Raw genomic sequence first — 15,996 nt, 5'->3', positions numbered from 1 at the left:
ATTTTCTCACTGACGTCATTTCCACAGTCTCATTCCCAATGCCCTGATATCTGTCTGAAGGCTTCATGTCTGTTTTTAGCCAGGAGGTTAAATGCTGCTAGTTGAATTAGATATAAAAGGTAAATTGTAAAACTAAAGGTCAGCAATCAAGCTTGCTGGAATTGCTCTCAGCCCTGCTTTAATAAAAACTGATGTGTTTAACCTGATTATTTTCATGATTTATTGGTTAATCGTTTGGCTGATAACAGGTCAGAAAGAAAATTCCCTCCACATGTTTTTGTCAGCCCAAAGGAAAAATATGTTGAAACAGTCAATGTTGTTGTCAGTTGTTAATTTTCTATTAATTCATTAAACAATATAGAAGCAAACCAAACCATCACTGAATTAAAAAACAGGCTGTAATGCAACACAGTTTTCTGCTCATCCAGTTTTCCTTTTTTTTTACATAGAATCTAAATGAATTCACCTCCTTCTTCAGTTCCTTCAATTCACGATGCTTTCAACCTTATGATTCATAATTTAAAATACTGCCTGGATTTTGATCTTTTCAGTCGTTTTGCCGTTCATTCTCTCCCCATCAGTGTCTTCATGCTTTCTGTTGCTTCTACTCTCTCATCTCTTCTCATTTTATTCTCCCTGCTCCTCTCTTTTCTACTGTCTTTCTACTGTCTCTCTTCACATCACACACTCTATGGGACATCTCCCCAGGCTGCTATTTCTCAGATCCACCCTGAGCACAGCTGTTCTTTCTCTCACACACGCAAACACACACGTAAACTCACACCTCAAGAGTGAATACACAATTATTTATCACCAAACACTGAAATACTACCCGCAGTGCACACACAAACACACACCACAGCAGTTCTCTCTCCACCCTTTCCTTATCCTATTGTTGAATTATATTTTCTACCCTTTGTTGTGTTGCACTTCATTAAACTTTCCACTCTTGCCTTTTGAAGCTTTTCTTTTTCATGTTCTCTCGTCTTGCTCTTATCGGTGTCATCGTCAAATAATTGCCTCCCAGAGCATGGCAGACGCTGGGCGAAGAAAGCTACACCAGTTCAACTTGGGTTTTGAAGTAGAACTCTGACCACAGAAGGGTCAAGATGCATCAGCTATTTTTTTCTATACCTTTTATGTTGTAAAGAAAGTCTGAGATGTCCTTTTACAAACCCCTCAGCTGCAGAAATGCCTTTTAATTAGTATTTTCTTTTGCCAATTTTCAGGAGATTTGGAAAGTCATGCTACATTTCAAAAAAGACAAAACTGTCGATCTATTGATCTGATATTTACAGGAGACTTTCCACATGGATGCAAATCTGTATAGCTTTACTTTACCAAAGAATTTATATTTGTCTTGAGGATGTAACTGACTGGCTGTGGTCTTTGACAGCTTTTCCACATATTTCCTAAAGTGACACAAGGAAAGAAAAACAAAGACATTTGGAAACTTCCAATAAGAAAGAGAAAGACATCAGCACAGTAATTAACAAGGTTTCTCCCCATGTTGATACGAAATGGCATTTCTGGACTGCATGTGCGGACGTTTATCTGTGATAATTTTCCTTGTCAAACATGACCTTTGATATGATAAGTACAAGTGTCTGTCAGAAGTTTTGTGGTTCTTTTCTTATCGCCACAGCACTGTTCCCCCCAATGACCACCAACCACAAAGCCGTCTGTAATAAGAACAAAGAAGACAGAGAGAGCGGCAGAATCGAGAGAGAATGAACAATAATGCAGGACATTTGCTCTTATCTATGATAAATGACACACGTGACAAACGAAATGATTTCTTGAACGAAAGCAGGCAAGACAGGGAAAGGCAGGAAAAGAAAAATGATTTCTATTGAACACGTCCCTCATTCTTACACTCTCCAGATTCTGCAGCACCGTACTAGTCGAGAATTTTAAGAGGCAAAGAAAAAAAAGTAGATATAAACAAGAGGGAAAAGGACTATTTGCAGTAGTTTAAGGTTGTGACTCATCCCCCTGTCCACCTGAATGTTCATCATTCAGCAGCTATTGAATTATCAATTAATTGTTGGAGTGCCAAACATTCTTTGGGACATTTATGTGTGTAGGTAATTTACTGCTTTTCAATTTTAATCAAATTGAATATTTGGGGATTTTATACTACTGGTGGTTTATGACGATCAAAATGATTGCATATGAACTTTCTACTCACCTAGAAGATTTATGTGATGTTTTTATGTTACTGTTATTTAGCTTAATAAAGGAAACAACTTCTCCAGGATACTAACCAAAATAAAATTGTCCATCTGCAGGGATGATGGGAAGGAGGGCCTGAAGTTTTACACCAATCCATCGTACTTCTTTGACCTGTGGAGAGAGAAGATGCTGCAAGACACAGAGGACAAGAGGAAGGAGAGGAGGAAACAGAAGGTAAGCCTTAGAAAAATCACAAGTACAGGACCCAACAGTAGCTTAACTTTCTTTTTAAGCAGCTGCTGAGGATTGTGCTGATTCTTTAGTTGCTGCAATAGGTCAAGGTGGGATGAGCAGCTTTGAGTGCATGGACGCTGAAGTGAGACAGCAGAATAAGAGACACATTGAAATGTCCTGCTTGGCCAAACTGGGAGGATGATTCACTGACCGATTCACAGGCCTGGCTTCATAGCACATAACCCAATGCATTAATTAGCCACCACTCATAGATTAATCAACTCTTCCCCCAATCAACCCTATTAGTTATGACTTGTGAGATCATTACATCTAATTAATGGGAGCATCTGCTGTTCACTTGCCCCCGCACTGTGCGTCATCTCTCTGCCTCTGCACAAGCACACACACACACACACACTCACACACACACACACAGCCTGACGACAAAGATCTGTACACACATGTGCAGTCTGATGAGCTTGTATATGTTGTTATTTCCCTGCATCGGAAGCAGGGCGTGCTCCACATTTTGCCCCCACCACACACACACACACTCACACACACACACACACACACACACATACACACACACCTCCCCCTTGCAGTCAATCACAGCTTATTACAGTCATGTCAATGAGGAATAAAGAGAGTGATGTTCCACTGAGGGCTCATGTGAACGAAGACGATATAATTTGTTGGTTATGAGGTTTTTAATGATTGTGGGAACGGTGCAGAGAAGACATGGGGTAAGTTGAGCCAAGAATTAGTTGGAAGGAAGGAGAGAAATTAGTGGTATTTTTATGTGGTCATTTTGTAGTTTAATATTTATCCGTTTTATAGCAGTGTAGTAAACATACATGAATTTTGCTAAATGTGAAACACAAAGCTCATTCGCAGCTCATTTACACAGACCACGCTCACGTCAGAGGGTTAGATTGATATGACCGCTTGAATTTGAAGCTTATTCCAAAGATTTCATTATAATTAAAGCCCCGGGTGGGCTCAGATTGTAAAGCCATGTTATTTTCCCTCTTCACCACACTGGCAGTTAGACGGACCCCACGGAAAGTCCTAGAAGACATTCACAGGGAGAGCAGGATGGATTGAAGGAATTACTCACACATATTTGTTGGTTTGTGTAACCATCATGGTGAATAAGTGGTCTGAATGAGGATCAGGGCAAATGCAGCATGGAGAGGTTATGGAAAGCATGCAGAATCAGCCACCAAAAGAGTGAGCAGTGGAAAATAAGAGTTATGCGCACACATATACACACACTCACATACACACGTTCAAATGGGTGAAATTTAGTATGTAAATCTTTGATAGATGTACACGCAACCAGTTTGCTTATTGAGTTGTTCTGCCATCATCTTAATGTTACGGTTGGTCATAGCTTTTACAAAGAAAGCGTGTGTTTGTTGCTGTAATTATGATACTCTGCGTATTTTACCAGATTATAGATATCCATGTCATTCTTTGCTTCTAAATTTTTTAAAAATATTTTCCATAATGGCAGTTAACACACACACAGAGACACACAGACATGGATCTGCACAGACAAGTGCTTAAAAAGATCCGAATCGACCATGAGCTGCCATGCAGCTGCAGTGCTGAGGACCTGACAGGCCTTGCCACCTGTCAGTCAATGTGAGGCCATCTGAGATTGGCTGCTAACACATTTACTCCTGTGACAGACAATGTTCCAACTCTCTTTCTCTTTCTCTCACATCTTTTCCTCTCTCTGTCAGTCAGTCCTCAGACTTACTCTTTCTCTCCTGCTCATTTTATTCTTATTTTCCCCCACAGTTACAGGAGATATTATGAGTTATGGATGAGCAGTACGGTGGGATTTAATATTAGAATCCTACAACAATAAATATTGATTCAGATCCGTGCAAAATGACATGTAACATAATGGCATTTATGTTTAATGCGATGAAATGTGTTCAAACTAAAAACATGCAGACAGGTTTTATGTGATCTGTGGTGTTGAAAGTACAGTACCAGCAAGAAAATGTATGGGATCTATGAAGTCCAGCTGGACTAAAGTGTTTAAAGCCTTCCCAGGCAAAAAGAAAACACTGCACCCTGACAGGTTATACACACAGACTGGATTTTAAACAGTCCAGACTATTTTTATTCTTGATCGTGAGGTTCACTATAGACTATAGAAATGCAGCCTTGATGCTGAAAAATAATCCACCAGAGCTGTGTGCTTGCAAACAAGAAACTTGTGATTGTGTACAGATTTGTTTCACTTAGTGAATGCCAAAGAAGATACAAATCTTTTCAAGTCTCCTGTGTCCTGCGATCACATCTGAAAAACACAAAAGTGAGAAAGGAAAGCAAGAGGAGCAAACTGAAAATCCACACTGCCGCAATTTCTAATATACAACAGCCGTAATCAGATGACATTACAGAATAATAATTCTTAGCATGCTTAATAAATAGACTTTGGCTCTTGTTTATTGAGAATTAAAGTTGTTTTTTTTTTTTTTTTGTAGCATACTTAAAAAGTTTTTCTAACACAACCCCTTGATTCCACTGAACCAGGAAACGGAGTTTGGACACCTTCCTGCGAGAACCAGAACCAATTGACTTTAGCTGTTGCACAGGGAGACACGGTTCATGAGTTTAGGCCAACATTTGTTCTTACACCATAGAGAAAAGGCAAATAATCAAATATTTTAGCCCAGGTGTCGAAAGACCCAACTAAATGACTTTGGATGTGAAGTGGCAACAAAGACATTCATGATAGAATATAAAAGGCTGGTTTGAAGGGAATAAAAGCCAAACTCATCCATTTCAGAGTAAAACATGGAGTCACATTTTAAATAGAGAGAGATGAAAGAAGTGGTTTAAATCAATCTGAAACCTGTTTGAATGTTTAAAAGTGAGTTCCATTCATAGGAAAACTGCCTGCACACTAGTAAAGCACTTCAGATGCCATTTTTTTCCCTATGCAACAAGTAATAAAAGTGAAAGAATGTGAATTAAAACAGATGCACAGATGCTTCGGAGAAAAATACATCGTCAGCATAATGTTTTCTTTTTTGCTGTTTAAAAGTGAGACCATACTGTAATTTAATTCCCTGCTACTGATTTTAAAATCTAGAGACTGGTGCTGTCCTTGGTAGCAGAGTGGAAATAATAAGACAAATGCGATGTTTGGATTTGCAGTTACCTTGTTTGTCAAAAGAAGTGGAATTTATGCATTTTATCCCTTCTTTGTTTTATTTAATCACCTGCATTTTTTTGAGTAAGTCATATCACTTGTTAACCTAAAATCACATTTACTCTCAAACAGGCCCACAGATTAGCTGCCAGAGTTAAATGAACAGCAGCACAGGGCAGAGAGAGGGGAGAAGAAACCTGCAGTGTCCTAATCTCATTAGCTCCTGTGTTAGCCCCGGCCTCAGTGGATTAGCAGTACACTGTGTGCTGAGCCAGTCAAAGGAGACGGAGAGAGTGGGAGGAAAGTCCTAGAGATGCAGGAGGAAAAGAAGTGGAAGAGAGAAGGAGAAGTAGAGTATCACGGCTTCTCTTTTAGCTCCGTGCTTGGGTCCACTCTACATAGAGGTTCTCTAGCATCTGGATCCCCTGTGGACAGGACCCTTGGGCTCTCCCTCTCATACTCCTATCTCATTATAGCACTCCTGGGTATCTTAATGGAATACATTGACATTTAACTTTAATCCTGTTCTGCAAAACCAGGAATAAAAGCTGTCTGCAGTTGTCCACGCCTGAAAAGTATTGCTGCCAGTCCTTAATAAAACCAGTAGGTGCCCATTATTACAAGTTGTAGCTCAATTGACACCCTGCACCACTGTCAACACAGAGACACTGGGCTCTTTGTGTGCCACTGAAGGCAGTTCATCCTGGGGTTTGTTTTTAAAATATTCACACTAGGAAGCGATATTAGCAGAACGCTCCTTTGAGCTTTAGCAGAAACATACTGAATGGTATTTTTTTCAGACTTTAGTACACATTCAGAGTATTGGAGCTGAATGTGCAGATACTTTATTACTCAGGCAGTGTAGCACATAAATTGAAAAATGGATTTCATGTTAAATATTGACCTTTCAACACAATGCTTTGGCAACTGTGGTCTCAACTAGTAAAACATCCAGCACAAAGTGCATCTTGTTTACAAACATCTTTATCATACAGCAACATGATATCATACAGCCTGTTTAGTCCACATCACAGTCACAGCATGTAGTGGGCAGCCTTGATGGTTGTTTCTGACTAAAGATAAGCTCCCTAACAGCTGCGATTTGTACAGCTGATTTTTCTTGGCTTAAACATGACTTCTTTACACATGAGGAATAAGAATAAGTATAATAAGTACTTAATTAAGTACCAATTTTATGTTAATTAAAACTTGTCGGGTCATAACTGTATCATGGTACAAAAGTTTTGAAATACTACTCTAGGATCTCTCTTCCTCTGTCTTTCCTCCTAACCTTTTGCTTTCGTTCTCTTTTCTGAATCCTGGTCGAACTCTGTCTAACTCTGTCCAGCTGGAAATGCCTTATCTTGTGTGTCCCAAGGGCGTTAACAGAGTCCTCTCTGAAACCCCTCCTCCTTTCCTCACTCCCCCAGAGGTAAGACCTTCTCCCTGCTGCCCTTCTGCCAGAGCATCTGCTTCCAACACAGTAGCCTGCAGCCTTCCCTCCCTCTCTCCTCTCTCGCCTCACTCTCCCTGTGGTTTGCTCTGAACAAGTGAGCTCCACACCTCCAACCCATTACTAACAACCCTCCACTATTTACCTGCTCTAACTGCATCCCAGCTCTATTTTAACAGTAGGAGCCCAGGAGTACTTGATGTTGCTTATGAGTCATTTTCCAGAAAACTGAAAATAATTATACTCCATCTCTTTCCAGTTATTAGGTTGGCCTAAAAATTATGACTAGATGTCTATTTCCTTAATGACCTTGCAGTCAGCTGAAGAATACAGTAGATGGGGAAACACATAATTTTAAATATAATCACTTCCCTTCGTGTACGTGCTGTGCAGCCACAACATATCTACGTCTAGAAACTTATGCATTCAGCGCATCAACCTTCATTTAAGTTTGAAAAAAAAAAGAGAACCAGTTGACATAGTTTTGACTCTCAACACTCAGCTGCTTTGAGATTCATTGCTATTTCTTCATTGAACTATGTCATTATTTGTTTAGTTTCATCTGCATCGCATTGCACCAGTGCAGTCTCAGCTCAAAAACAGTATGTTTTTTGTGAAATCAGGACAAAATGATGGTTGAATGCTTAGACGTCCTCTTTACGATAACCATAAATATAAGCCCACCTCAATAACGCTGAGGATGGACAAGATACTGTGATGCAGCCATGGCCCAGAATCTTTACTCACAGCAACAACTCAAATCCATCAGAAACCTGCAAGCTGGTAGTTGTTTTGGAAACTGTCTATAGATAATTTGTTTGCTAAATTCACTGGCGCTTGATTGGATTGTTGTTACAAATATAAGTTTTTGCTTTATATAAATATAAGCATGTTTTTCACTTTTCCCTCTTGCAAGCCAAGCACATAGTTTGATATTGGCATGAGGTTTAATTAAAATGTAAAATAATAATATTCCTATCAATAAAGTAACTGCCGACCCAGCATTTTCTAAATTTCTTACAAGTTTTTAATTGACCATTGATTGTTGTTATTAATTTATCAGAAAATCTGCAGCTCCAGATAAATATTGTACAAGTATGTACCAATCCAAAAGATCTGCAGCAGCAGGAAAGCATGTGTCGAGTGTAAGGTTTGTATTATTGTTGGCAGCAGGGTGGTCCAGTGGCCGTGCGCATCTGTGCATCTCCCTGCGGGGCTTATTTACCCTGTAACATAGCCGCAGTTCTGCTGAGTCTGTCACATACTGCATGAATCAAAATGCCAATAACACACATGAGAACACGCACCTACACTGGGAAGTCCACATACACGCACAAACACTCACACATGCACACTCATGGTGCTTAAGCAGCGACCCTTTTCTAACGGCACCAGTCCATTCAAATGAGGGATGATGGCCTAGCAGAGGCGCGCATCCCTGTGAAATTAGCTACATTTTTAATGGCTGTGACACACACACACACACACACACACACACACACACACCCTCACACACACACACACACACACACACACACTTGTCATTTTGTCTTACATACAAAGACAGTATACCTCTCTCCCTAGATTATTCTTTGCTTTTTTTCCATTAACACAGACTCACATTCATGTCGCTGCAGTAAAACCTTCACTCTGTGACTCTCTGTTGGGCAGATGGTTGCCTCACACTGGTGGCATTATCATATGTGTTTGACTTTCACTCTTCACCTGTGTATCTTTGCACTGTTATCTGTAGAAAAAGACAAACCTAACTCTCAAAACAATAGCCTATAAAACCCCTGGGTAGCACTGCACTGTGTTCACTTAGTGCTTCTCCAAATACTGCTGAGACAGTGACTGCAACCCTCTCAGTAAGTCAGAGGTTAGTCAGAGTAAATCTAATCTTGCACATTATGTAGCGGAAATGCAGCAGGATTTTAAAGGCTGAGGACAATTTAGAAAATGGCAAATATTTGACCTTCTGATGCAGCTCCCTCAGCCTCAGCAGACACTGCTGTCAGGATGCAGCACTGTCTCATGTTTAGAATAAATAATTTTGTGTTTGTCACTTTAGGTACGTAAATGTGTCAGAGCAGAGTAGGAGGTGGTCGGTCGTCTGAATGTGTGTGTGCTTGAGCGCAGAGGCTTCCCCTCAGCCAGTCCCTCATCGGGGGTAATGGGCCATGATGAATCAGAAACTAATCAATGTGCATTACCATTAGAATTTATTCCCATGATCACTCTCAGCAGCTCTGGTCACAGCAGTGGATGGGAAACATCAACATCATTTAGCCAAAGCAGAGGAGATGCTGTCCACAACCCACGCTGTGTTGAATCACTGGCCTGTCAGCCAGCATGTTTCATTTGAACACACACACACACACACACACACACACACACACACACACACAGAGTTATTGAATAAGCAGGGTAGGCCGCCCTGGAGGATCTACATGACATAAAAGAAATCGATTAGCATTGGTTTTAATGGAGAGTGCCAGTGTGACAGGCTGGAAATTATGTTTCAGGGGCCATTTCTCCACCTCGCCTAGAAACATTTCTCAGAGAAGCGATGCACTACCACATGCACAGAAATGTGCACTGACAAATACAGAATCCTTATCGTTATTTCTGCTGTTAGAAATAGGATTGCAATACCAGTAATTGTTTGATTCCTCAGAAGCTAGAGACCAAACAGGGGGAGAGGTTTGGAGAATGGTTTATATCATCTGCTGTAGTGTACCATGCACAAAAACCTGATTTTGTAATTACAACAAATCTGTTGATTTAGCTAATTAGATGTAAAGGTTGGCAGGTGATGTTATATAATTTATCTTACAGTCAAAAAATCCCATTAAAAAATCCTACAATAAAATAATCCTTCTAATACACGTTGTCCTTCATTACCGTTCACATGGACACAATTCTTTATTTTAAACCAAAAATTCTGCTGCTATAAATGTTCACTACAGCATTTCATGTTCGTCCGCTGCTGAAAATAGTTCCTGACAAATGCACTATTTACTCCAGATTAAGTAAAGTCTGATAAAATGTACAGTGCCCAGCTGACATAGGACATTTTATAGCCTTCTATAAATTTGTGACATGCTTTTAAAGATGTCTCAAATATAAAGACACTGATGAGCCTTGGGCTGAGTGCCACACACAGACTAGAGAAGTCAGAAAGTCCTGCCAAGGCATTTCTGGTTTTGGTCTTTTAAAGGGATTTGTTGACAGTAAGAAAATATAGAAAAACACCATCATTTTAAAAATACGTGCTTATGCAGGTAGAAAATGTGTTTTTACTGTTTGGCAGGTATGCGTATGAGTATTCAGTGCATATCTTCACTATTTAGTTTGACTGCGAATTGTCCTCTTTTTCATTTGAGCTTCCTCCTCATTATTTTGAGCTGACCCAAGCATGTATGTTTGTGTGTATTACACGTCATTTTTCAGAGTGTGCTGTTGCGATATGTCTGAAAGTCTTTCCCACATGTAGAAACACACCCTTTGTACTTTCTACCCCTCATTCCAGTGAGGTCTCTCTCTTTGTGCCTGAGCTGAAGCTCGGCTCTGTTCCCCCCCCAGCGTGTGCGTGTTCTCGCTGGACTCTGTATGTGCCGCTGCCTCCCACTTGCATTGTGACGTCCAACGAGCTGTGCATGGTGTCATTTTCTGTTTAACAGCACTTTCTTTTTCCCTCTTTCCCCTTTTGTCCCACTCGCTCTCACTGCCCACTCTGTTTTTTTGTCCCTGCTGTCTTTTTGCAGTGGTGTTGTGCTCAATCCTGTGCCATGTTGATTTTTTTCAACTCCCTCACCCCCGTTGCTTCTCTTGTGGTTTTTGTTTTTGTTCTTGTAGTTGCAGGAGCCCCGCATGTATGATCAGGTCTATAGGTACTTAGACCTTCCAGGGCAGGTATGTGAAAATACAGTGACTATTTCAAAACCCTGTGTGTGATTTCTGCTCCAGCAGCTCACTGCTCAGTTTCTTTCCTGCACTACCCTGTAAAGTGTGTTTTGTCTGTCATGCTGAAATCTGGGAGGAAGGGAGTGCTGTTTGACAAACCTTAGTAAATATGTCAAAACCTGTACAAATTGCTGCTTTAGCACTACTCCATGCTTTGCTAAATATATATATATATATATAGTGTTTAATTTGGCCAATCATTCTATGAGCACTCCCTTGCTTGTATGACAGTGTTTTCTTTTCTGTGAAGTGCTCTGAGAAGCCTTACATATTTGTGTGATTTGTTGCTAATGGAATAAACTGTACATCACACGTAAACATCACAGTTTCAGATGGATAGAAATCTCATAAAGCTCTAATGACAGTAGCTGCCACGTGAGACTAATTGTTTAAGACGGAGGCTTTGGTGTATGGATATTTGTGTGACTCATGTACAGTTGAGTAAAGAGGCAGCAACAGGTTTTAGTATCAGGGAGCAACTTAGAGTCATGTTTCAAATTTGAATTTGATTGTGTGTGTCTGAACTGTCATGGAATGCTTCTTTTACTTATGCTTCCCGTTTTACTTACAAATCTCTGATTCACCGTCTCCTGTTTTAGTGCGCAACAACCAGCCGTTCACTGTTTTGTGTTCTAAGATGCCAAATAAAATGTATTTAGCAGCAGTTAATCTGTTACCTTCTCTCTCCATTATTCTCCCTCTCATCTTCCTTCACTGTGTTCTTCAACAATCCACGTCTTGTGGGTTCGTCCTCCATTTGGTTCTCGCCGTCTTCTGCATCTGCATCTTCCCTCTAACCATTTCCTCCCACACCATCATCACCACCATCACATCATTCCACCCGTCATCACCTCCTCTACCCAAGCTGAAGGCAATAGACCGTCCACAGGAACCGGAGAAGGTCCCCCGGGCGCCTCACGACCGTAAAAAGGAGTGGCAGAAACTGGCACTGGGTGCGGAGCTGGCACAGGACATACCTGACGACAAACACAGAGAGGCCAACGGATCTGCAGGTTACCACGACAACAGGTATGTGAAAGTGGCTGAGCAGTGTATGTAACTCATCTCACAAAATCATTTTGTCAGGTCGACATTTAGGCTCACAAGTTCTAAATCTAGGAAAATCAACCTACCACCATCAAATTTTGACTGCTGTCAAATAATGGGATTAACATGAACCAACAGAATCTAAAAATTTTCAAGTTAAAATATGCTTTAAAAATGCTGATTGAATACACACTTTATGTCAGCAGGATATAATCACTTGATCTACAATAATAAATCGTGCCCACTCCACAGAGAATGGGTTCTTGCACTTTACACTTCACCAGCAGCGAGGAAACGAAGCTACAACAGCGATGATTAAGGTCCCTCATAGTTGTGATTGCATTTATTGTGTCTCAAAGCTCCACTGGCACTCACATTCAATAATTTCCCTGCCAGTCATTGTGATTAATAAGAAGAGATTTTATGCAAATTAGAGGTTTTCTTCAATTTGTCAGTGCCATGAATGGCTGACATAAAATCTTTTTTCCAAGCATAGACGAGGATGTATTTCAAGTAAAGTGATCCCACGGTATGAGCCCATGTAGATGGTTATGGATGCATACTTCTAAAGCATCACCCAAGTTATTTTTGCAGCTAAGACACATTTGTCATTTATCCAAGCTCATTGAAACTAAGGTGTCATTAAATCTCCTACTCCGGTATGAGATTATTTTTATATTTACGCTCACTCTCAAAAGAATTGACTTTGAGCTGCTTCATAAATACGGGATTGATCCGTCTGTTGAGTGAAAACATGCTTTTCCTTCTTATTTTTACACTCAAATATTGATTTACACAAAGTAAACCCTGTGGGAAACACACTGAATTTGAGACCAACTCTGTATAATGGCCAGGAACAAATACACCCGTGACCTTGTTTATAGATTATCAGTATCATTATTCTAACTGTTCCCGACCTGGGGATCTGAGTCCCCTCCAAGGCCTTTTTTCTAACAGAATGGGGTTATATAACCACCAGGATAAGAGGATAAACTCTGCTATGCAAAATTCTATTTAGTTTTTTCTGACTTAATCATCTTTGGATAATTATCTGTCTTCAGGCCTTCATTCAAAATGAAGTAATGATGATGGGAATACGGGAGGAAAAGTCATTCCTCCTTAGCAGAATGTTGATTATTTATTTGGCTTATGTTCATGGCAGGTTAGATTACTGCATGATTAAAAACACAATCAAATCAAAACTCAGGGGAACCAACCACGACATGATTAAAGTGAGAAAGTGAAAACATATTTCTCTGCGCAGGGCTCCCTTGTACATGGAGCATTTGGACGGGCACTTCTCGCTGGCGGCGCTGCCCTACAGCCAGATGAACGAGCTGCTGAACCGTAGCGGGGACAGAATGTATTCGCGGCCCCATGACCCTCCTCCTCCCCCTCCCATGCATCCACTGGGAGAGATCAAGCCACCCTCTGTGATCAGGTTAGGACAGGAGACAACATAACAAACATGCACAATTTCCCCCCCCCCCTCCAAAAAAATCATTAATTTTTTATAATTTAGCAATAATGGCTTTTACCCACATCTTCAGGCTAGAACGTTAGTGTAGCTCTGATTTCTAACTTGCCTGGCACATAAAATCCAGTGTGAAGTGTGAAGAATTATTTATAAATACTGTTTCACCTTCACAAGCACATGCACATGAAATTGCAATCCCATCCTCATGGTTTTTTTTTTTTCCTCTTATGGATCCATTTGTCAGTGAGTTACATTCCATTACTTTTTTTTGTGGGTATTTATTCTCTTTAAGAAGATGAGGATTTTTCGCTCTATTAGAGCTTAACGGAAAAACACAGGGAAGGATGGAAGGAGGCAGAGCTGGATGAATGGATAGATGGATGAATGGAGGTTTTGTGGACCAGAGCTAAACAAAAAAAGGAAAAGGCCAGGATCAATAAAGTGTTAAAGCCACTGAGCGTATTACAGGTTGTTTTTCTGCTGCGCACTTTTGCCGCATATGTCACTGTTTGAAGAGCTGGGGAGATCAGAGGGAATGATTAAAGCTGCAGCTGCAGCACCAGAGAAATATCGCATTGATTTTCGCAGAAGTCCTTGCAACCATCGTCTCCTGTTACTCTCAAAAGCTCTCCATCCTCGTCTTTGTCTGTTCTCTTTATTTGATGTCACTTTTCATTCCCTCTTTAACCTTTAGTTATGTTGTGTTGCTTAGTTTTCCTTTTTCTATCATGTTGCTATCATGTTCCATGTCTCATTTTCTGACTTGACCACCTTTCGAATCTTCTCCACATTTAATGTGGCACATTAAGCAGATATTGCCACAGATCAAGTGTGCTTGGAGGAAATACTCGACACATTACTTTCCTCCCCCTTCTCTCTCGCTTGCTGTGCTTTTTTGTGTGCAGCAATTTGCTCTGTAGGAAGAAAATTGATTGTGAGCGTGTCAGTCTTGTCGTGTTGCAATGTCTTGGTTAGTAGCTCCATCCACCCACACGGTTTCAGCATCAGTGAATGGCCAATACTGATAACATTCTGTCTTTAATGTATAAGTAAGGTGCTCTGGGATACACTCCCCTCAGTATACCTTTAACCTATAGTCCTGTATATCTTTCCATACTAGTGATCAGTTAATATTATTTATTTGAAAAGGTATAATTTGTCTTAGGAACTAATGAAGCGCTGAATTTGCACAAAACAGAACAATCCTGCCCTTGACATGTGCTACTTCAGCTGACTTGTTTTAAGACATCCTGTAAAAGTGGACTTAGATGATATCATGCTAAAATACTGAGGCTAAAGCTGCACGTGAGCCAGCCCTGGTTTATGGCTCTCATTACAAAATATTACCAATATTCTGAAGGTATTTCAGAATCAAATACTATTCTAAGAACCTGGATGGAAAAAAACATTGTGTTCAGCGAATGATTTAGAACAAAGATGGCAGCACTTCAGCTACCCAGAGAGGTGACAGAGTTCCAAGTTGGACCTTTTTTTTTGTTTCAAGAGTTGTTAGAAGAATCTTTGGGGAGTAAGTGGTAAGTGTTTCTAAGTAGCCTTGTGTATTTTTCAAACACCACCATGTTATCTTTTAAAGTGGCTCTGTGTTAAGCTTGAGTTGAACTTTTCTCAGTACTCTGTTTTTACCTGTCATGCATCTTTTTTTATCCTCTCTCTTCTTCCGTCCAGCTCCAGTTCAGGTTTCTCCGACAGCAGACCTCAGTCTCCAGCCCGGACAGCAGGCCACAACTCCAACACTCCTCCACCGCCTCCTCCTCTTCCACCTCCTCCTCCGCCCTTACCCTCCATGAGCATGCGGGGCACCCCTCCTCCTATTCCTCCTCTACCAATCCAGCAGCAGCCGCCGGCCATCCCGCCTCCTCCTGCTCCTCTCCAGATTGCCCCAGGGGTGCTCCACCCGGCCCCTCCTCCTGTGGCACCACCCCTACACTCCTCCTCCCCAGCCCGTCTCCATCAGGTCTTGGACAAGGGCCCACCCATGGGCTCTGGGACCCAGTCAGATGGCACCATCCTGCCTCCTCCTCCACCACCACCCCCTCTGCCCCTATCTGGAGCACGGACCTCGTCGCCCTGCCCTTCAGGCCCACCACCTGTGCCGGCCTTCCCCTCAGCAGGAGCCATGGCCTCCCCACTGCCCCACACCCTCCACGATGTGGGGACGAAGAGGCACCATCCAGCCAATCTGCCCCCCATCAGCGACGCACGCAGTGTCTTGTTGGAGGCTATCAGAAAAGGTGGATCATATTTTACCAGAAGTATTTGAAAACGTCCTCAGCGAAACGTGAAGAGCCAAATTTTAGTTCCAATATAACATTTCGGTCTGGAAGATGAAGTTTTAGATAAGACAGCTGATAAGATGGTTGTTTTGCATAGTGTATGTTTACATAATTCATTTATACCTTTATAATTTGTATAATATAGTGATATCACATCATCATAAACTAAACT

General features: G+C 41.1%; 1 protein-coding gene across 8 annotated transcripts in view; it reads left to right on the top strand.

Moving 5' to 3' along the window:
- The window catches only part of wasf1 (WASP family member 1), a 51,534-nt gene that overhangs the window by 33,841 nt on the left and 1,697 nt on the right, over positions 1 to 15,996 (top strand). For 5 of the 8 annotated variants that reach the window (XM_026319521.2, XM_026319523.1, XM_026319520.2 and 2 more), the window contains 6 exons: positions 2,292 to 2,409; positions 6,936 to 7,019; positions 10,899 to 10,955; positions 11,872 to 12,035; positions 13,318 to 13,494; positions 15,217 to 15,782. In XM_026319521.2, coding sequence (XP_026175306.1) covers positions 2,292 to 2,409; positions 6,936 to 7,019; positions 10,899 to 10,955; positions 11,872 to 12,035; positions 13,318 to 13,494; positions 15,217 to 15,782 — 1,166 coding nt within the window. The remainder of the gene's footprint in view (positions 1 to 2,291; positions 2,410 to 6,935; positions 7,020 to 10,898; positions 10,956 to 11,871; positions 12,036 to 13,317; positions 13,495 to 15,216; positions 15,783 to 15,996) is intronic. The other 3 variants (XM_026319526.1, XM_026319528.1, XM_026319527.1) reach the window with 3 other exon arrangements.

This window comes from Mastacembelus armatus, chromosome 24, assembly GCF_900324485.2.
Source record: "Mastacembelus armatus chromosome 24, fMasArm1.2, whole genome shotgun sequence".
Lineage (NCBI taxonomy): Eukaryota > Metazoa > Chordata > Actinopteri > Synbranchiformes > Mastacembelidae > Mastacembelus > Mastacembelus armatus.
Note: the sequence above shows the minus strand (reverse complement) of the source record. Positions and strands in the feature narration are given on the sequence as shown.